The 22299-nt window shown below is 36.0% G+C and overlaps 1 protein-coding gene across 1 annotated transcript in view; it reads left to right on the top strand.

The window, feature by feature from the left end:
- CTNNA3 (catenin alpha 3) overlaps window positions 1-22299 on the top strand; it is a 1173927-nt gene that overhangs the window by 1118682 nt on the left and 32946 nt on the right. Inside the window, exon 16 of the mRNA XM_058671693.1 lies at window positions 16963-17068. Within this exon, the coding sequence (XP_058527676.1) occupies window positions 16963-17068 (106 nt within the window). The remainder of the gene's footprint in view (window positions 1-16962; window positions 17069-22299) is intronic.

Below are 22299 nucleotides of genomic sequence, written 5' to 3'. Positions count from 1 at the left end.
TTCTTCCAACATTTTCTATCTTTGTAAGTTTTTGCTAAGAAAACCATGCTGTATCTACCCCTCTAGATCTTCCCAAATCTTAACTTAGAGATGACAGGTATTTATACTTGTTTTTCCATGATATATACTTATTTTTTCTTTCAATGGTCTTTCTGTTTAACAGAGTAACCTTTAATTACTTTTTTATGTAAAGGAGATTTTTTTCCTTTCACTTTGTGTGCTTATTTAATTTGTAAAAATGTCCTAAGGGTTCCTGAGCACAATTAGGTGACTGTGTTCTCAATAAAATCTTATATATTGCATAAAGATCTCAAGCACAGGAGCTGATAGGTTGCACACACACACACACACACACAGAGAAAACATTAGAGAAATATGAAGGGTTGTTGTCTGGTGGTTTTAGACACTAAGGATCTATCAACTTGGGTGTCTTAGGATTATCAGCCAAAGGACTGAGGGAGTTGTTCAAAGAAAACCTTTCTTTGCTTATTAGAAATAAAGGAGATAGTGGGGAGGTAAAGTTCCTTAAAAAATGCTTCCATTGGAAACCGCTTTCCAGAGATCTTATGGAAAGCTATATAAGGTATATAAGGTACTAGGGAGGGGCAGTGAAAAGAGCTCCTCTTGCAAGGTGTAAACAAGTGTAGCAGGTAGACCTTCACTCTTGTTTTACACAACTTCATATATTTTGGATTTAAAATAGTGACTGAAACTGGTTATTGGAGCTTCTTCTGTATATGGAGGCAGTGGGTGTCACATATGAATCCACTGGAATATCCTCTGAAAAACAAGCTCTGAGGAGTTAACTGAGATTTTCCTCCGCATTCCTAGGCTGCACTCTTGACTACAGTACCCATTCTTGGTAACAACTTTATCTGTTTACACTGCTGACATGTGTTGCAGTATTGCACTGTACCACTTAATAAGTATATTAACATGTTAATCATTTTTTCAGAAATAAAATGAGCTTGTGATAAAATGCATCTAAGATCTCTGAATATAACTCCTTCATTCTATTGGAATTGCAGTCTGTGGCCAAAATGAAATTCAGTAACACTTTTGTGCTCATTTTAACAACTAGCAGTTATAACTGTTAGTCCAATAAAAAGAAACCTCTCCTAGAAGTTAGAGGCCCCGATGCAGAAATATGTAATGAGAAATTATATGGCCTTTAGTCATGGAGCTTATAGAAATGATTCCCACAATGACAGATCCCAGAATAATTGACCATCAAGTTCCCATTCAAATATTAGTTTCTTTAATTGCATAGTTCAAAGGCATTTGTGATTATAACGGATCATGATTAGTGTCCATTCTGAGTACTTTTCATTTGCTCATGTAATTTTGCCTAACTTTACCCTTTAATGACATTATGTAAGGAATATAGTACTTATTGTAGAGAGAAATGAGCTCCTTAGGAAACTTCGGGGAGGACATTCACAACTCCAACTAGAATTTAAAATGTGAAATTTATGCCTTTTAAAGTCCACATTCTACTATTACCATTTTATGAGTTCTATTAGTTTCAGAAATGATGCAGATTGTGTTTTCCTGCACCTACTATAACTTCTGTAACCTACTATAACACCAAACTATAGTTTGGCCACATTTTGCCATGTTGTTTTTATCTTACTGCTCTTCCCAACTATAGCCATTATTACTGAAAATAAAGCTGCTCTGCCTGCTTCTCAAAAACCAAGGCCTCTAAGAGTCGATGGTGAGGCAATCAGGTGCATTCAGATGTTAGCAGTCTTGGGAGATGGAGGATATAATTGTCATCAAGACCAGCTCAGAGTCTCAGGTTAGCAGGAGAACCCTTGAAGGGAGCAGAAAAGTGGTAAAGGGGACCAGAGGAAGCAAAGGACAGGGCCAGTGGTACGTTGGTGTCTGGCTGGGAGATAATGGACTAGTCTGAGCCATGGTGGTTCCTTTCTACATACATTCCTAAATCCAATCTTCTGATCACCCTGACAGGGGTGGATCAGGATATATTGTAAAAGAGCCAAGCTTTCTCAAAGTTGGTTTCCTAAATTCTCAATCTAGCAGATTATTTATCTCTTGTTGTTAATAATGATTAGTCACATTAGGCCCAAGTTAACTTCTGTTAAGGAAAATGGAGTTATTTGGGCTCCTTCATTCTTTTACTGAGGTAGGCAACTAGCATAGTGATCGAGATACTGCTTATTATGTCTCAGGACCACATCACATTGTTTGAGTCTAACTCCTGCCTCTAACTCCTCTAACTCCTCTAACTTCTTGCTAATGAGCATCATGAGAGGAATTGGTGGTCACAAAATAGATGGCATTTTAGCCACTATTTGTCAGATCTTGATAGCATTCTCAATTCCTGACTCTGGCCTAATGCTAGCCTTTGCTAGTGTTAGGAGAATGAGCCAGTGGATGAGATATTTCTATCCCTTTCCCTCTCTCTTTCCCCTAACTAAGCCCCATCCACCCCCTCTCTCTTAGCATGCCAATTCTAGCTTCAAAATTACAAATGAAGTTTTTATTATCTCTATATATGTTTCTTTGGTGTCTTGATTTCTTGTCTTCGCCATTTAATTTCAAAATTTATGGCTGCAGTTGCCTAGAAAAAGTCTACAGTTAAAAAAATGCTAACTAGCTAAAGGTAATGAATGAATGAATGGCTAGATGAAAAATACTTTTTATAAAAAAATTATTTATTTGAAATTTTGAATTGAGAGAGAAAGAGACAGAGGGAGAGAAGGAGAGAAATATTCCATCTAATGAATAGTGACCAGGGCTGGGGCACCAGGAATAACGTGTATTGTTTTTGGCCTTAGAGAACAAATGAAATTGGCAACCTATGAAAGTGGACACATAGGACAAAAATTAAAAGTAACAGATTTAATTGAACCCTGCCAGTTGATCTCTGCCAACTCTTGGTAGAATTAACTTGGTAAAACCTCTAGCTTATGCTGGCATATATATCTTATTTTGTAATATATTCCAGGTTGTCTTTTTGGAAGCTTTATTTATTTTTGTTTGAATGGTAGATTTTACAGAGAGAGAAGGAAAGACAGAGAGGGAAGCTTCCATCCACTGGTTCACTCCTCAAATGGCCACAATAGCCAGAGCTGAAGTACTCTGAAAGCTGGGATCTAACAGCTTCCTCCAGGCCTCCCCTGTGAATGAAGGGTCCCAAGTAACTGGGCCATCCTCTAGTGCTTTCACAGATCATAAGAGAAGAGCTGAATTGGAAGTGGAGCTAAGACAATAAACCAACGTCCATTTGTGATGCTGGCACCACAGGGCAGAGGATGTATCACCACACTGGTCCCATAATTGATATTTGTTTTTAGGAGAAGTATTTAAATTTCTGTAATAGCAAGAACCAGAAACCTGTCTAATCCATGTTTAAGACAATAAATAACTCCAGTTTTAGCTAGCAGGAGAAAAGGGGTGGGGGTAGAAGAAGAAAAGATATAAGCTACAAGGATCAAATATTTGACACAGTGTTTGAGATGACATCGGGATGCCTGCGGCTCACATCAGTGTCTCGACTGAATCCTGGTTCCACTTCTCATTCCAGTTCCTGAACCCTAGAAAGTAGCAGGAGATGACTTGCATATTTGTATCCCGACCGTCTGTGCAGGAGAACTGTGCTGATTTTGGACTCCTGTATTCCCCTTGGCCTATTGCAGTCATTAAGGGAGTGACCAATTTGAAAAGTCTGTCTGTTCGTATCTTGTTTTCCCTTTTTCAAATACATAAATAGATAATAAATAAAAATGTTTTTAAGACATGTAAGCCTAGAATAATAGAGGAAAAATGGAAAGGGTTTATGTGGCTGGGATAAGAAGAGAAAAAGAAACAGAATCAAGGAGATTAAAAGAAAAATTGCATCTGATAGGAATTTTAAAGTGATTTATGATAGTCACTGATCAGTTTAGATCTCTCCATTTCACAGTAATAGCTGAGGTACCATCAGGGATGAGGTAAGATTGTGCAATGTTTCATTAGGGTGTAGGATTGCCGAAAGAGGTGCCATCCCGTGGAAATGGATGCATCCTAAGACTAGGATGGCCTATACCTACTCATTGTTAAAGTAAGTCTATAACAACGACATATGTTCATGATTACTAAGAGTTTCTTCTCCAGGGGTTGGTATGAAATGGGATTTCCAAGAGCCCAAGTCAAGTGGTAAGCCACCTTCTGGTTGTAGAGCTGTCCTTGAGAATCGTCAGTATAGTGAGCAGTACAGTTGATTGCCCCTTGAGGTTTGTCCAATGTAGTACAGCTGAAGTCCGTCAGGTTCCACCGTGCCGAGCCTGGGACACTTCTCCACACTTAGCTGTTATGCGTATGGCATAATAATGTGAACATAACCTTTGAAAGGAAAATTAAATCATTAATCTCACTTTGGTGAGACTTGAGAGCCAATGGAGTGTGTGTGGAAAACCGGCTGCTCTAAAGGATGCCCAGCCTCAGTCCTCAGAAGAAGGAGCATAACCTACAGTTCTCGTCCTTTCAAGTATTTTTCCGTGTCTCTAGAAATAATGACTGTGATGAAAAGTCATACTACTCTCTTGTCCCTTGGAATTTTTTCTAAAAAAATGTGATCAATAACATCATTCTCTGGTTTTACACTTGCATACTCATTTTTTTCCTTTAGTTTTCTACTGGTCCTTAAAAGTAAACCTTAAAAATAGTTCTGGATGTATTCAGTACAATATCTATACTCACAGGAATAAGCTGTTTTTCAGTTGTTCTTTAACTGAGGAAGGGTTTCCTTTTCTAATATACAGAACATAAAGTAAGGAGTAATGAAAATAATGAAAATATATGTAATGGCATATGATTATCCATTTTTCTTACTCAGAAATCATTTCAAAATGGAAAAGGATATAGTAATATGATAATAATGTTGAAGGTACATGCATATGAAAGAAATGCAATAAAAAGCATTTCAGGATACTTATGTATTGCCTAATTTTAACTATTCTAATATGATTTCCAATTGAGAATTTGATCTTCATTTTGAAACTTCTGAAGAATAGAAAAGTCATTATTTATATCTCTTATCCTATATGTGTTCTAATAAACTTTGGTTTAATAAAGCACACTAAAGCCAAGCCAAGAATGTAACCAAAAACCAATGTTATGAAGGTTATTTTGCAACTCGTGTGAAGGAATTGCTTCATTATATATTGAAATTCATAATTTTGGAAGAACTGTGATAAGTGGTCCATAACTAACTGGTCTTGCCCCAGTCTTTCCAGTCTCCAGGTGTGTTGGGAAACCCAAGCCTGTGACTGTCATCTATTGACCTTGCTCCCTCTCCCATTAAAGTTGTTCTCAGAGCCAAGGCATCTCTATGTAAATAACTCTATTGGGTAGGAAGGAGTGACCATCCCAGCAGAGGAACAAGGAACACAGTAAGAATTTTAACAAACACCAAAATCTACTTCCTGCTTAGGAAAGACCTTATGAAAGAATAGGACATTCCAGTTATGCTTTTAGATATTAATCTCCAAAATGGAGCAATAAGATCATCTGAACAGCAGAAAGATGTCGTAAATTATATTTGTTCTTTAAAGCATAAGAATTATACCCTCATGAATAAGTATTTAGTACATGATTGGCATTGCTACTCCCCTTGCTGCATTCTCAGCTAGAGCTGTGTGTGGACCTTAATTTATTCAGTATCCTTCACTATTATCAAAATTCATGTGAACTACTATTCTGTTTCTATTAATAACATCAAAATTGAAAAATTAAATACAAATAATCATGTATGCCTCATTAATTGGATTTTCAAAATATACTGTCTAGTTTTAACTAAACTAACACTGTTGCAGTAGAAACCTTAAAAAAAATCTTTTTAAGAAAAAAAAAGTAAATTGAGGCTATCTTAAAAGGAAGCCCAAACAAAGAGCAAAAAGATGTCAAGTTGATAGTTCTCTTATTTGTAAAACATGTTGGTCAGTCACACCACAAAATAAAATCAATGCTTCTCTCAGAAAAACTTACAAGGACTGGACCAATGTAATCAAGTATCAAGAAAAGTACTTCAAATAAGTTTTTACACTATCTAAAAATCATTTTAAGTTTCTCCCAAGGAAATATTCTATGTTGAGATTATTTTGATGAAATTCTCATGATCAAGTTAATGGAAATAGATTTATCTCTTAATCCATTTAAAATATATTTTATACATGCATGATTTATGTTACAGTAGAAGACACGTAATTAAATACACATATACAGAAGCTGTAAGTGTAAGTACAACATGTGTTATTTCATTATATAAAAAATAAATACCTCAAAGCCATTTTTTTTTTTACGATAGCCATGCATACTTTGTCATTTAAGGCACAAAAGTTCACTATGAAAGAGGAGATGGCTTTGGAATGCCAGGTCTTGAGATAAACATGGTACGCTTCTTAGGACTGATGGTGTAATATGGTCACAGTTAATCTGGGCAAAGGTCATTTTCCCATGGTGGGGAGGGCAGTTTTTCAGCATCTGAATGTAGAACTCTAAACTCAACTCTGTAAGCTGCTTCCTAAAAGTAGCAAAGGAATTTGTAATTTACTCACAAGCTTCTGGTTTTCTCATCCTTTTTTGTTTCCTAAACAAGCTCACCTAATTAGAAACCTAGTGTCTCACATTTAAAGGAAGATTTTTTTTTTTACTAGAAACACTGATATTTAGGGAGTTGTACACTAGAGAGAATGGCAACAGCCTTAATCTGGCATAATATGCTCTTCTCCATTATTAAACATTTTAAAGGCAAAACCTTGTGTCTTATGTTCATCAGAAAGAACTAGGACACCTCGAATGAAATATACTCCTGTTAGAAAAAGGTGCAGAGATCTGTGGCCTTGTAATTCCTGGCATGGTGACCCAGGGCTCTCTGCTGGACCAGCATCAAAGCATCCACACCTTCTAACAGAGAACAGAAAGTCTAGGAAGAAAGAAAAAAAGGCTGAAACAAATAAGGAATGAAGTCTAAGCTGAGCTTATATGTCCTTCAGTCTGATACTAGCATGTGACCCTTCAGACTGAGCCACCTGGTATCAGAGCAGCTTTTAAGCACTTCAGGATTGTTGCAAGTCTCATTTATCCCAAGGCAAGACACTCCTAGGGCAAGAGCCCATACAGATGGGAAGGGGGCTAATAATGTGGGATTCGCTACACATGACAGTAGATAATTATTGGAATCTATCTTTGACTTTTCCTAATGAGAAAGCATATTATGTATCATCTCAATTCCATTTCATAGATAGTTGGATATTGGTCCCAACAAAGGAGATAACAAAATAATGTTGCTGGTGATGATATATGTCGACTAGAGCTATCTTAAAATTGTCATCCATTTTAAAAATACCAAGATTGAGTCAATGTAGAATAATTCAATGAAGCATTAAAATCTATTGGAAACAGTGATAATGGCACATTAATATGAAAGCAGGCTGTATGAAGCACTATATCTCAAGACATACCTTTGTGAATAGTTCAATTGAAATGCACAGACTTTGCAATGTCACTGTATCCCATTGGACAGAGGAGAGGGGCATGCCTTAGCTTCCAGGGTCTTTCCGTCTGAGACACAGCAAGACCTGCAGCTACTGGCAAGTGAGATCCCCGAATGACCTGTGCATCCAAGCCGCTAAGTATGGTAAGTGTCAAGTAAACTGGTGACACTTTTCACTTCTGCATACTCCTTCATCTGCACTCAGGATAGCCTTGAAGCCTGACCAGAATAAAAAGTGAGTTGGCAGGCTTTGGAAAGTTCAAATGCCAAATAAATAATAGCTAAATCATATTATTTTCGTAAACCGAAAATGCTTATTTTCAGAGCCCATAAAGTTTGGTCTGATATTAAGGGAGCAGGAGCAGCCAGTATATCAGAGTTGTTTAAGGGGAAACTAAAAAAAAAAAAAAAAAAAAAAAAAAAAACCAAAAAAAAAAAAATAACTAAGGCTCTGCAAGAGATTGTGTACTTGATTAATGCTGAGGCCACTGCCAACAGGAAAAAGAAGGACTCCCACAGTCAGAGACTGTGATTGTATTTACAGTACATTGGCTTTGATTAATGTGCACACTCAGAGAAGAAATGTGTAGAAGGTGAAAAAGGACCTGTTTTCAAATGTTGGTTCCGAGTACAGATTTCTCATTATGTCCTGGAAAGGTGTTAATAAATAATGACTTACAATCTGTTATGGGGGAAGGGAGAGACAACTTTACTACAAATGAGGAAAGATCCCAATGGCTTTTGTCATGTTCACCCTGCATATGAGTGTCAAGAGTCACCAATGCATTTATCCTGCAAGTTACAGTTTTAATAACCAGTTGTAGCCAAGAGAATTCGTTAATGGTTTTAACTATCATAGTGAACGCAGTAGAGATAGTTTCTGGCTTTTTTGTTAAAATGAGTTCTACAGGTTTCTAATCCTCTAGGTCTCAAAGAGGAAGTTAGCATATAAAATAGTGACCTGAAAGAATTTCCTCATCTTCCTCAGATCAGTACTCGTCTTTCCTTTTTGCCCTATGCCAGAGTCTGTTGTGCTTTCAGTGTGTGTTTCCTGTTTGGTAACAGGGGAGGCCAAGGGCAGATAAATAGTAACATATCGTATCTAGAGGAGCAAGAGTAGCACCAGACCTATAAAATGTCCCCCAGCTTTTCTCAGGTCTCAGCTCACTCTGTTTGATATGAATTTTAAGTAAAGGAACATACAGCAAATAAACCAGTAAGAACCAAACACCTTATTCTTTCACTGGCATTTGAAATAATGCATGTCATGCTAAAAACAATGATAAGGTATTAGCGAACAACTACTGGGATGCTGTTAACTGGCCTCAACTGACTTAAGATCACAGAAACCAGTAACTTCCTCCCAGGAGCAGCCTTGGACACTTGAAGATAGGCTAAATAGAGGCCCTTCAAGATATCTACCTATAAATTTCCAGAACCTGTTGCTGTTACCTTATATAGCAAAGCCACCTTGCAGAAGTAAGTCCACGAAGACATTTAAGATGAAGAGGTTACTCTAGATTAGAGGAGTAGATCAAAAGGCTCCCCAGGGTTCCAACCAACAAAGGACTGATGTGATGACAGCAGCAGAATGTATTGAGATATGCTTTGAGGACAGACGAAGGAAGACAGAAGCAGGCAGCCTCTACCAACGGGAAAATGAGTGGAGTGGATTGTCTCCCTAGAACCTCCAGAGGTAACCAGCCCTGATGACACTTTCACATTAGCCCAGCAAAGTTTGGTTTTGACTTCTGACCTCAAGCAATGTAAAGTAATATGTTTGCATTATTTGAGCTACTGAATTTATGATAATTTGTTACAAAACAACAGGAAAGTAATGTAAGGATTTTGTGAGTTTTTAGGAAAACAATTGAAATCAATTATAGCAGTTGTGAAATTTAAGAGCAGTAAGACCTACGATGAATGTAATCACAGGCTTCCGTTTTCCGTTTAGGTTGATACAACAATTTGCTAGACATTAGGATGAGAGTGAATCTATATATACTATGTATCTATACATCTGTAGATAACTATACACACATATATAGATGTATAGTAACTATATCTACATGTGACATATAATACATGATATATAGAGATATATAGTAACCATACATCTACCTATGGCGTATGTGATATGTGTATCTAGATTTGTAGATATATGTATATAGATAGAGATAACATAGATGTGATATCAAAGCAACCTAATCAAGCAAAACCTGGGCTGGGGTCACTAGAAATAAAATTCCAACAAAAAACCACCACAATTTTCACCAGTTCTGAGGTTCACATAACTCTAAAATCACTCCCAGAAAACTTGTAATAGCCAATCTTGATCCCCCACAACTAGACACATATGTCTCTATGAACCATAAATCCAACTGAAGGATTCAAGTAATTGCAACTTTATTTTAGCTGCATGTGTCTACTTTCAGATACAGATAGAATGAAGAAAAAAAAGAAAAGCAATTCATAAATAGCATATTGCCAATAAAACAAATTGAACCAAAGAAGAGGTTATTCATTGATTTAGTAACCCTTGCAGTTGATTCAGGTAAACAGCAGAGGATGATCTAGTAGGACTCCACTCAGCAAAATGGCTGGAGATCTGCTGTTCCGGATCATTTCTTTGCACTTACTGGAAACATTATACTGATTGAAAAATATCCATGGAATTTCAGTACAGAAGAATGCTTACTGATGGAAAACCCAAGGTGATATTTTCAATATGTGATTCACTTTTAACTGCCTCCACAAGTAATAATGGTTTGGCTCCTTGAAATCAATTTAAACTGACTTGTACTCATTTACATTGGTGAAAAAGTAAGGCACTGTGAGCTTCTTCAGTCCTAAGAAAAAGACAGTAGATATTGGTAGCAGAATAGGCGTGTATGGCAGCACAAAATGTAATGTGCGCAATGAGAGTACCTGTGATGAGAATGGCAACTCCTAAATTTGTATGGTATAAAAACTCCACGATTTTGTACAATAGGAATGGAAGTAAGAGTTGGGTGAGAAAATTAAGCAATTATAACAGTGCTTTGAATATAATCACCACACAACCCAGTTTGTTGCTACATAAGGCTTCTGTAGGAATTTACATAGAGACTTAGAATATTATGGGTTTTTTTAAAGTTTCTCCAGTTGACCTCTATTTTGCTAAAGAAATTCTTAGTTTTCACTCTAATTCTGCTTTTGTTTTCTCTCTGTGCTTAATGTGTGTGTACATGTGTTGTTTCTACTTGTTTGTTTTGGCCCTCTGTGGAATCCTTTCCTTGGTTCTGCAGGATTTGATGCAAAACTAAGAGGTAAAGTTTAAATTGGATGAATTCAAGGAGTAAAAACAAGGGAAAAAAAGAAATTTGAATTTCAGATTTCTTTAGAAAATTAAGTTGTAGAGTCGAGAAAGGGAATCTTTATTTCTCCCGCCCACCCCCCAAACACACTGCCACTAAGAGCAACCATAAGTGTTCTTCCAGAATGGCCTCCAGAAATAGCTCTGAAGTCAGTCCTCTCCTCATTTCATAAACAAGCACAACATTGAGCATGACAGGCTATCATTATCATTCAGAGAATAAAGCTTCCATAAAATTTGTTTTTAAAAATAGACCTTCTACATTGTGACCATTTCAGAATAAGAAATATAATTGGTCTTTTAGTTGAGTCCATGTCTTGTCATTTCAGCTGTGTTGGTGAAAACACTTGGTTCATCCCCCATTTTTGCATCCAGTTGGCAACATCAAAATTTTCTTTCACAAAGAATACAGTAATTTGTTGCTAAATTTAAAATATAAAATAGAACTGTAACACCCTTGAGTATGTTCAGTAGAGATGTTATTAATTCACACAACTCTGTATTCTTTTATTCCTGACGTACACATAATATATCTCCCAGCCTTCTTTGCAGCCACATGAATCTGTGTGTTTGAACTCTGGAAGGTGGCTGCGAGGGATGTTTTTTGCTTCCTGTTTTGACTCCGAGAGCATTTATGACATCTTCTATTCATTTTTTTTCGGTGCTAGGTCTCTAAACATAGCGGTTCCAGAAGAGGGCTCTGAAGTTCAAAAGGAAAGCAGTTCTTATACTTGGAAGGCACTGATGTTCTTAAGTGACTATGTGATGTACCTACTGCATAACAGTTTATTTTGGATGAGATACAAGAAAGGAATAAACAGTGTTGTGTTAAGTCACTAAGATATGTTTATCTTGTTATAGAAGTTAGGCTACTCTAAATACTAGGGAACAAGAGGAGGTGATGCAACTGTGTGGTATGGTTGTGTATATGATTAGGTTTAGACATGTTCACTTTTTCAGAGCAACAAATTCTTTGAGATTTAAATCCCAGAAGTCTTTCAGAATATTAATTACTCAAGATGATTGTCAGCTGATTACTCACTAGATGATTTCAAGAGAACTTTTACAGGGTCCTCAAAACTGAAGAATGGCACTGTATACAAGAACGTGTTATCCAGAGGGAAAAGTTGGCTGATCAGAATTTAAGAGGAATAGTGTGTGCTTGCTTGAATCTGATACATCTTTTCATCTCATCCTTTGGATCACTTTCACTATAATTATTTTTTTCTTTTGTATGTAATACAGAATTACAAGAAAGGAAATCCTGATCATATAACTTGTAGAGCTAAATCCTTGCTGCTAGGAAGTTATATTGTCACAAAACTTGTCCGTAAATGTAAATCAGCTCTCCATAAGGAGTTAAAAAACAACTCAAATATATATATATATATTATGTTCTATCTTTAGCTAAAGGATATTATGAATAGACATGGCTGTATAAATTAATACTATCAGAAGGTATAATAAGGAGGTCAGTATGGTCCATTCAGTTGCTATTATTTGGCAAGTACTCTAATGTTTAAAATAACCATTTAAAAGTGAAACTTTTACAAAACAGCCTTCATTAAAATAGAAACAAAATAGTAAATTAGTTTGATGAGAACTTACCATTTGTCATATGCTGTGTAAATGTTAGATTTTTATTAAGAAAAAACAAGTTCAGACAACAGCCACTTACCCAACATTACCTGGCTAGTAACAGTATCGGGATTCAGGTAAAATATTTTTTTCTGAGTTCATATTCATTTCACTGCACTAATTTGCACAAAATGTGAATGTGATAAATAAATGTAACTATGTCCAGAGTTAAGATTTTTCTGCTAGTTGCTCCATTTGTTACAAAAAAATCCGAGGTGCAGTGGTCATCTAATATGGGTTGCAATGACAGAGTTAGAATGTAGGGTTGTAGAATCTAAGGAGAGGGAAAAAGGATGGGAAGGTAATGAAGATAAAGGGCAAAATTAGCAATACCATCTCAAGAACAACGCCGTAGGATTTAGACTATTAGGGCCATTTATTATGTCCCTGAAAGGCCATGCAACATGGTACATTTGTTACTTTGCAAGGGCACAGATGTAAATTGTATCCTTGAAGCTGTTGTGTTGCAAGCATCTAAATTTAACCTTTGCCTGTGTTCCCTAATGCATTCATGATAGTTCTGATCAGTATCTAAGAGAATAATTTAATTATTTTGAATTTCAGCTAGGTTTATTCTGCAGGAGGCAGTGGAGTGCAATTGTTCAAAGCAGATTCTGCAACCACATTGCCAGAGTTCAAGCTCTGTCTCTCCAGTACTTATCAGCTGTGTAACTCTGGCAAAACATATTTAGTCTCTCTGCCCCCTCAGTTTCCTCATTTACAAAATAAAAATTGTTAGTAATAATTCTATATTGATTGGGTTGTGACACCAATACAATTATTCTGTATAAAGAATATTGCCTGATATGTAAAAAATACAAAATGATTTAACTATTATTATGGCAGAACAGATGTACAGTATAGTTGTTTTCATCTACTAAGTAAACTACAGCATCATCAAACTTTTATATGTAAAAATCAACAGAAAAGATTGAGAGAAAAATGTTTTGCCTTTAACCACAAAACGCAAATAATAAAACCAAACTTCCTGTTTTAATTAGTAGCTGAAAATACCAACTCATGTCATTGGTATTCTCATTCCTTCATAAGACAAAATACAATCCTTGGAATCGTTTGTTATTTTTTATCATTGTTTCTAAGCCAGAAGTCTAATTAATTGACTTGGTATTAAACATCTCAACCTATGTTTTGATGCTAATCAAAAGAGGGAGAATTTAGGGGACTGATGCCAGCAATGGGATAAAGTCAGGGAGAGGAATTTAAGGAAGGGAAATAAAGCAGCAGAAATATGTTGCAGATTGATAGTAAACCAACGCCTTGTCTCAGTGATACCTCTCTGACACATCTCTATAAATGCCTGCTGTGTCCCTATCACAAGGCCATTGCAGCCCTTTCTGGCATATCTTCTAACCTATAAGTTTTCAAATGAAGTGAAAAATTCAATAGATAACTTTTAGAAACCTTTTGCATGTACTACATGATGTTTTGAAATATGTATACTTTTGTGGGATGGCTATATTAGCATATGCATTACCTCACATAGTTGTCATTTGGCAGACCCTCCACTTTGTAACAGGATCTGCCCTCCTTTGGGGGAACTAGACAGATTGTTATTATAACCATCAGTTATTAAAGTGAATCTGGCCTCTGGTTTTATTTAAGTGCTTCCTATCCCTGCCCCTTCCTCCTCTGGGTATCTTTCTCCGTAGCATCCAACTCAGTGATTTAAGACACTATGTGCTGACAGGAGATCCTGAGAACCCATTATGAAAATGAAAGCGGCAAACAACCTTTGAATGTATTTCCCAATTTAAAAGCTTTCATGACATAGCACATTTCAGGCTGAGACTGTTAAAAATTTATCATAGTTTCAGTAATTGTAGCTTCGTCTGGAAGCTTGGCATGAAATAGAATCATTTGTAAAATGTGTGTGTGTGTATATCTATATATATATATAGATATATATATAGATATACACACACACACACACACACACATACATACATATATATATGAAACTTGCCAGACAATACATTTAATTAAGAACCTTGCGGAGAGAATAACTGTGGACTGTCATAGTGCATTATAATTTACTTTTAAGTTCTGAAAGTTATTGTAAGACAGTGATTTTTATAACAAGGTATGCATTTAAAGTTAGAGTAGTTTCACTTTTATCAGCCCAGTGTTTTTATAGGGAAATGCAGCAGTTGTGTGTGGAGGGGGGGCGATGAATTAGCTTCATTCTTTTTTTAAAATTTTTTAATTTTATGACACAGTTTAATAGGCATTGGGGTTTCCCCTCTCCTTTCACACCCCCACTGTTCTCCTCTCCAGTCTTTCACTAGATGTCGTTCATGTACCCTAAGAAGCCCATTATACTGCCTTTGAAGTGCCTCCCATCGAAGTTGGGGCTTATCTGTCATTTCGCTGTGAGACCATGCTTGTATTACAAGTAAGGAGATATACCTCTCCCTGTTTCTGCATATGGACATATTTATTTGTGCTGCGCTTCCATTATGCCTCCTCTTAGGTACAGTCCACCACAGGTTGAGAAGGAAATAAATTAAATAAAATGAAGTAATGAGTTTTCATCTCCATGGTGTTGTCGAACTCATAGCAGGGGTATCAATGTGATGCTAGGGTGGTGTAAAAGAGTGTCCAATATCTTCCTGCAGAAATTAATGCTAATGTATGACCCGTGTGGTTTAAATGGGACTACAGGGTGGACTAGAACCTTGTTACCCATGGGTAGTAGTAACAGCAGTGTTAAGAGTTATATTGACAATCTCAGGTGATCATATGCAATCAGTCTCTTATGAATTATTGATTAATAGGTTACATCACAAGATCTTATTGCATGTAGTACAGACAGGAAGTGTGATAAGATACAATTTACAGGTACAATTTTTAGGTTTGACATATTATCTTATATTAAGGCAAACATATGATATCTGGCTGTTTGGGATTGGCTCATTTCCCTTAGCATAGTGGTTTCCAGTTGGGCCCATTTGGCCACGAAGAAATGTATTTCATTTTTTTTTTAATAGCTGAGTAGTATTTCATAGAGTAAGTTAACTGTAGTTCCCTTATCCAGTCTTCTGTTGATGGGCATTTCAGTTGCTTCCATGTTTTTGTGATTATTGATTGCACTGTTATGAACATAGGGGTTCTTGTTGCCTTCTTGTGTAATAAGTCATTTGCATATATTCCTAGAAGTGGTGTTGCTGGATCATATGGTAGGTAGATTTTCAGTTGCCTGAGTATTCTCCATACTGATTCCATAGAGGCTACAGCAGCCTGCAATCCCACTAGCAGTGGAGTAGGGTTCCTTATTCCCTGCATTCTTGCCAGCAAGTGTTGGTGGTGGTTTGCTGTATGTGGGCCATTCTTACTAGAATTAGGTGGTATCTCAGTGATGTTTTTATTTGGATTTCCCTTATTGCCAGCTAATGGAGCTAATTGAGAATTAACTTCATTCTTTCAATACAACTCTTTGTTGTTTTACTTGTGAGAGTCTTAACTGTTCGCTTCAGAAACAACCTTTGTCCATTGTTTAAGACCTGGAAAATTGATGAGTTGCCTTTTGGGAACCTAGACAGCTTTATTTAACTTAAACTTTCTCTCTCTGGGGATGCATAGAAATAATGTAATGCAGTATCTTCCTTGAACCCTAACCATGTACATAACACTGATTCCTGCCTCATGCGTAAAGCAACTTAATTATCATAATGATGAATGTTGCTTTCTTCTCCTTTCATTACAAAGCTACCTGTGTCTGCAGTTTCACAAAAGCATGATGATTTAAACCAGGCTTCATGGTTAGGCACCCCATTCAAATTTTAAGAAAGACTTATTTGTAACAATTTTGAGAGGCACCCTGGGAAAAGGACACTGAAAGGCTCACTTTTGACATGTATGTAATGCACAAGTTTTTTGGTGTTCACCTTTTTAGATATAGAATTCACTGTTCTTTTAACTTTATATGAACCATCTCTGTCTTGCCACTACATAGCACTCTTCATAGTCGACAAGTATTTTTCTCTAATAATATGGAATAGGGATAAAATGATGTAAATAAAATATGATTCATCGAAAGACTATTCAAGAAGTAAACAAAGTTAAAAAGCAGCCTTGCTAATCAACATGAACAAATGTATGCAATACCCCAAATACCATATTTCTGTTTATAATTTAGAAACCCAGAAAATATGTTTATACTGGGGTTTCTAAATACACCAAGAATATCTCTAGGGTGAAGTTTACTATAACAAACAGAAAGGAAACCAAACCAAATTCAGCTTCTCTGCAATCTTTCATGAGTCTTAATGCAACTGGATCTGAATTTTCTTTTTCATTCCTTGTTGAAATATGATTGGGTGAGTGAATCCATTCCCAGACCAGTGCCAGTGCTTTGAGCTGAGAATAGCATTTACATACATGGATATGGGCTATCTACATATGCACATACTTTACCTGCACAACAATTAACTCCTTCTTTCATTTTCAGGGGTAAAGGCCCTCTAAAGCATACGACTGATGTGATCTATGCAGCCAAAACGATTTCAGAATCAGGATCAAGAATGGATGTCTTAGCTCGGCAGATTGCCAATCAAGTAAGTCCATTCACATGAGCCAGGTGAAAATCCATACAGATTGCTGTTTGCTATTGAAACTTTGATTAGCGCAACACTGGGTTTTTCTCTATAGGATATTTTTTCCCCTAAGTTTTAGTGACATTATTTGTAGGTTTTTATTCATTTATTTATCCATTTTTGTTTATATGAAAGAAAGGGAGAAAGAGAAATACAAGTTTTCCATCTGTTGTCTTTCCCAAAATGCTTACAGTAGCCCAGAGTAGATCAGACTAAAGCCAAGAGTCTGGAGCTCAGTGGGAGCCTCCCAGTGGAAAGCAGGGTCCGAAGTGCTTGAGCCGTTGTCGTTATCTCCCAGCATACATAATTGGATGGGGAACTAGGACATTCAGCCGAGCACTCCAATATGGGATTTGAGAGCCTAAAATGATGTCTTAACTTGTACAACAAACACTTGCTCCTGTTTTTAATTATCTAACATGATTAGCATACAAGCAGTTGACACCTTTAAAATAAAAAGCTTAATTATTTTTAGGGTGCATTTTTTGGGCTTGAATGTACTTCCATTATTTTTAAATATAAACTTGCCAGCTTAAAATAAACTGCATTGGGTTTAATTGGTTGAAAGATCAAGTTATTTTTCGCTGATACCTTATAATTCTACTTTTGCTCCTCAAACATCAATAAGTTTTAACATTTTTTATGACATCCATGTCAACAATATGTGCATAAATTCTTTGTAAAATTGAAAGACAAATAGTAATTAGCAGAATTTTGAAAGAATAGAATGAAGAAAGCATATAATTGTTATAGAAACTAGAGTTTCAAAATACTTCTGCTACCTTTCCCTATATTTCTCTCAACCGTATTTTAATTTTTAACCTGCAGCTTCTGTATTAGACTCACCTTTTGTCTAATTCTAATTGAAAAATCTGTCAGGTCCATAAGTTAGTGTATTGGGAGAATAAATTAATATTTCGGAATGAGGTATACTATCATTTTAAAACTTTTATGTTATATCCAAATTGGTAATGCATATTTATTTCCCTTTAGGGAAAAATGCTTTTCTTTTTAACTTTGCTACTATTCCACCTTATTCTTGCTTATGTGTTTAGAGGAGCTTTATTGGGATACTTATTACTCTTGTACAAGATGTTCCTTGCAACCTGAAGGACTCTTTCCTATTACGTTTGAACTTACATAAAAACAAATGTATAAGAATTGTTTTGGAAGTAAAAATACCTCAAATATCTCATCTGTATATATCCTTGAAATAATTCTGAACTGAGGTTCAAAGATATGCTGCTTCACTCTTTACCCTTTTAGCGAATCTTTGGCATTTTTCCTATAAAATGATATCTTAAATGTTTTGAGCAATGTTATGTATTCAAGCTAATTTTGAGTCAACAAGATTATAACTAAACGAACCAAACACTATGGTGACCTTGATTGTAGGAGGAGAGGACAAAACAGGAAATTCTCTCTTGCAGCTGTTTGCCTGTCTTTAATCAAAATTTTTAAATAATCACAATTTGTCTGAGTTATCCTTCCACAAATTTTTCCTTTGTACAGAGTAATGTGTTTTTATTTTTGTTCCAACCTTATTAATTCTTCATTTGACAAATTCCATGCATAAGAGGGTGGTATTTTTGAATTGTAGTTAATTATATAAGAAGCTTCTTCCCTACGATAATTTCCCAGAGACGTCATTGCAAATCTGCGATATAGGCTGGCCCCTGCTTTTCTTTGTAGCTGGTAATGGCAAAGAGCTTTAGTGAAGAAGGAAAGACATCTTTGGTATTAGTGTTCAAATTACATGTAACTTTCTCAATGATTGCATGTGCAAACTAAGTTGAAGATAAAAGTGACTTGGAAACAATTCTTAAATTCATGGTGCTTTGGGTCTACAGAGGATGATACAAAGAAATTTTAACTACATAATTTCTAATGAAAAATCATCTATATACAAAGATATGTGGTTTCTTCAAATAACTTTCCAAAATGTTTCCACAAAATGATATCCCAATAAGACTCACAAATCAGCCTTCCAATTTTAATAGTAAAGGCCAGTGTTTTGCTTTATCCCTGACACTATGAAGTTTTTGACTATTATATTCGTTCCTAGTTAGATACCATCTCTTCTCTGTCTCAGAAACGTTAGTTTGTTAATCAGCAGTCATAACAGGCATCGCCATGAAAAATGGTCAGAAGATTTGAGGTTTCTCTGCATGGAACCATCGCAAGTTAACGGCTGACTGGGCGAGAAGCAGTGGGAAAGGTTAAAGGCTGTCTTCACTGAGGCGTTGATGAAGTGAAGCATAGATTTCTGAGTAGACAAGCTAGAGGAACAAACAGTTCAAAGTTACATTTGTTGATGGTAAATGTTGATGAGACATAGAAATGGGATGGGCGAATGTCTTCTGAAGATAAGTATGGATGACAGAATGTTGTCATTAGTACTGTGCAAGTAATGGATGAAGTCAAAATAGTGTCCCCTATTACCTTAGAAACAGGATGAGAGTGAAATAAGCTCAGGGAAAAACAACTTGTGTTACCAAGGGATGGGCAGATAAAATGATGCTTGGAAAGAGCCTGGGACGTTTGTTATCAAACCAAGAAATATTTATGAAAATGAAAGGGGAGAAAACATTATTAAGAGGTAGTAAAATTTCAAAAAGGGAAAAGAAGTAAAAGCAGCAGAGAAGTGTGAAAGAGGAAAGACTGACATGTATAATGCATGTGGTGATTTGAAAGCCGTAAGGAAGATCAGTGAAATAAAATTCTGTCCAGCAGAGCAGTTGGAGCTTTCAGTATGCTGATGATCTGAAGTATCTACATGAAATGTCAGAAGACATGGTGACGAACAAGAAAAGACAGAGAAGATCACAGAGGTTTCAAGAGACTTTATGTTCATATATTGAAAGACTGGGGGCTAAGAACGTCATTGAAAGTACGGTAAAGGGCTCACTGAGGATCTGTGACCCTGAGTGTGGAGAGATGAGGCAGCTTCTGGCTTGAATCTCAGAAGAACTGAACCCTGTGGAAAGGTGAAGGTCAAGGGCACCCAGTGTTTTGCAACAATGGATTACTTAAAGTCTCTAGTTTTGAAAATCACAGTGGCACCTAATTAGCAAACCTTACCTTAACATTTACCAACCTTTGCAAGCTTACAGGAATGTTAGCCTGTGTGTGATTACCCAAAGTTCCTTTTAACTGTATCTTAAATGAGATTCATACTGCAATGGGCCTGGGGGTGGGTGTGGTTGCAAAAACTCACAAAGATTGTGGAATAACGGTCTTTAAGAGTGTTCGCTTTGAAAATTCACCCTGAAAACTCCAAATGGAGCATAATGAATGTTTTCCTTTCATTACTAAGTGATGCATTCTTTATTGGTATCATGAATCTGACTAGAGGAATAGAAGCTGACTTAATGTAAGAAAAGCACTTAGACTGACATGCTATCAGTTTACCTGTAGTGGGTGTCTTCTGTGGTTGTAAAATTTAAATTGAAAAGAAACAGTTTTTGAATTAAAGAGCTAGGTAAATCTCTTGGCCAACATCTCCTATATTAATAAAGTGAAAAATAATGACCAAATGTGCTATGGAATTCTACCATTTGATATGCCTACAATCCCCTAAGCAATATTTCTTCAAAAATGTTTTTATAATAGTTATAATTTGGAAGAAGAAAAATGGCAAGAATAGCTCTTTGCTTTTCCATTATTTTATATACAAAGTATATATTGTAGAATTTAAAAAATTTTTTTCCTTTAAGTTTTTCAGCTTTTTAATTGCAATGGTATATATTACAGATAAGTAATGTAATGTTTAGCAAAGCCAAGCAACCTGTAGGTTAGGTGAAAATATTTGTTAACTTTGTACCTAATAAAGAGTTAATATCCAATGTATAAGGTACTCGTCTAATTGATAAGAACATAAATCTTCAAATTCCCCAATTTAAGATAGGCAAATGATCTAAAGAGTTTCCAATGAAGAAATTCAAACAGCCCAAAGGAGATTTGGCAAATACTATGAGGACATTCTTAAAAGAAGAAAGATCCATTTCCGTGATTCTTCTAGGCCGCCAAAACCAACTCTAAAAGACTAAACAATGTCAGCCCGAAATGAGGTTTTCCTAAATACTTATAGCATAAAAATTTACCCATCAGTGTTTTTTTTTCCTTCAGATATAAAACTGAGTGCCACCATTAGGTATAATCAAAATTGCTATTAATTTTGCAAACTGTCCATCTTAGTCAAGCGATTTTTAATTTCTGAAGTTTAGCCTCAAACTTCCCACTCATATGATTCAACCTTTCCTTAATAGAATTATAAACTCTTCGGGCACAACCTTCTGTGCGTCTCTTGAGAGGGATGAAATCTATTCCTTACATCTGGTCAATAGCAGCATTCATTATTGCCCAGCATTTTCAAGGTTGATAGCAAGAGAAACCTAGTATTTTTCAAGCAAAAAAAAAAAAAAAAAGTCATGCAAGTCCAATTTAAAATTCACAAATAAGAAAATATCAGTTTAAGTGATCAACTCAGAAATTGGAGTGGAGGAACAAGAAGATTGTCTCTACACCGCAGAAGGAAGGAAGGGAAACCAGGTCTTGATGAATACCAGAATCACCCCTCGTTACTGACAAATCAATTAAGCCTCTCAGTGCCTCAGTTTTCTCCTTCGGTAAATGGGAACAAGGACCACAGCTAGGCCACAGAACAGTCAGATTAGAATAGCACCTGACGTGTGATGCACATATTGTTCTGTAATGTCAAGATTGTCCTTGAGTATATTGACAAGAACCAAAAGTAGAAAAGAAAATTGCTCAGTACAGAAAATATTTTAAATGAAAGTTATATAGGAGAGATTAAGGTACATCTGTGTGAAAGAAATTGAACACAAATTCAATTACTGTTTCTGCAACTGAGTTTGCAAAGCTAAAAACAGGGAATAATTAAAAATAATTAAATGATGCTCTGGCTACTAACGTAGCAGGAGACGTGTAAAGGAGCTAGCACAGAATCTGCAACAGAGGAAAGAATGAATAAAGATGATCTTCCAATCCAGAAAAAAAAAAGAAAGAAACACAGAGTGAGGTGTTTTTCTTTTCATCAATGGAGGTAATTTCTCATCTGTACATTGTGCAAAATGATGCTTGCAGTACAGGTTTCAAAATTGAATGAAATTACATGCTTAGATTAAAGTCATATCTATTCTGTACTGCGAAATCTGAAACGTAGTTACTCT

Source organism: Ochotona princeps, chromosome 13, assembly GCF_030435755.1.
Source record: "Ochotona princeps isolate mOchPri1 chromosome 13, mOchPri1.hap1, whole genome shotgun sequence".
NCBI lineage: Eukaryota > Metazoa > Chordata > Mammalia > Lagomorpha > Ochotonidae > Ochotona > Ochotona princeps.
Note: the sequence above shows the minus strand (reverse complement) of the source record. Positions and strands in the feature narration are given on the sequence as shown.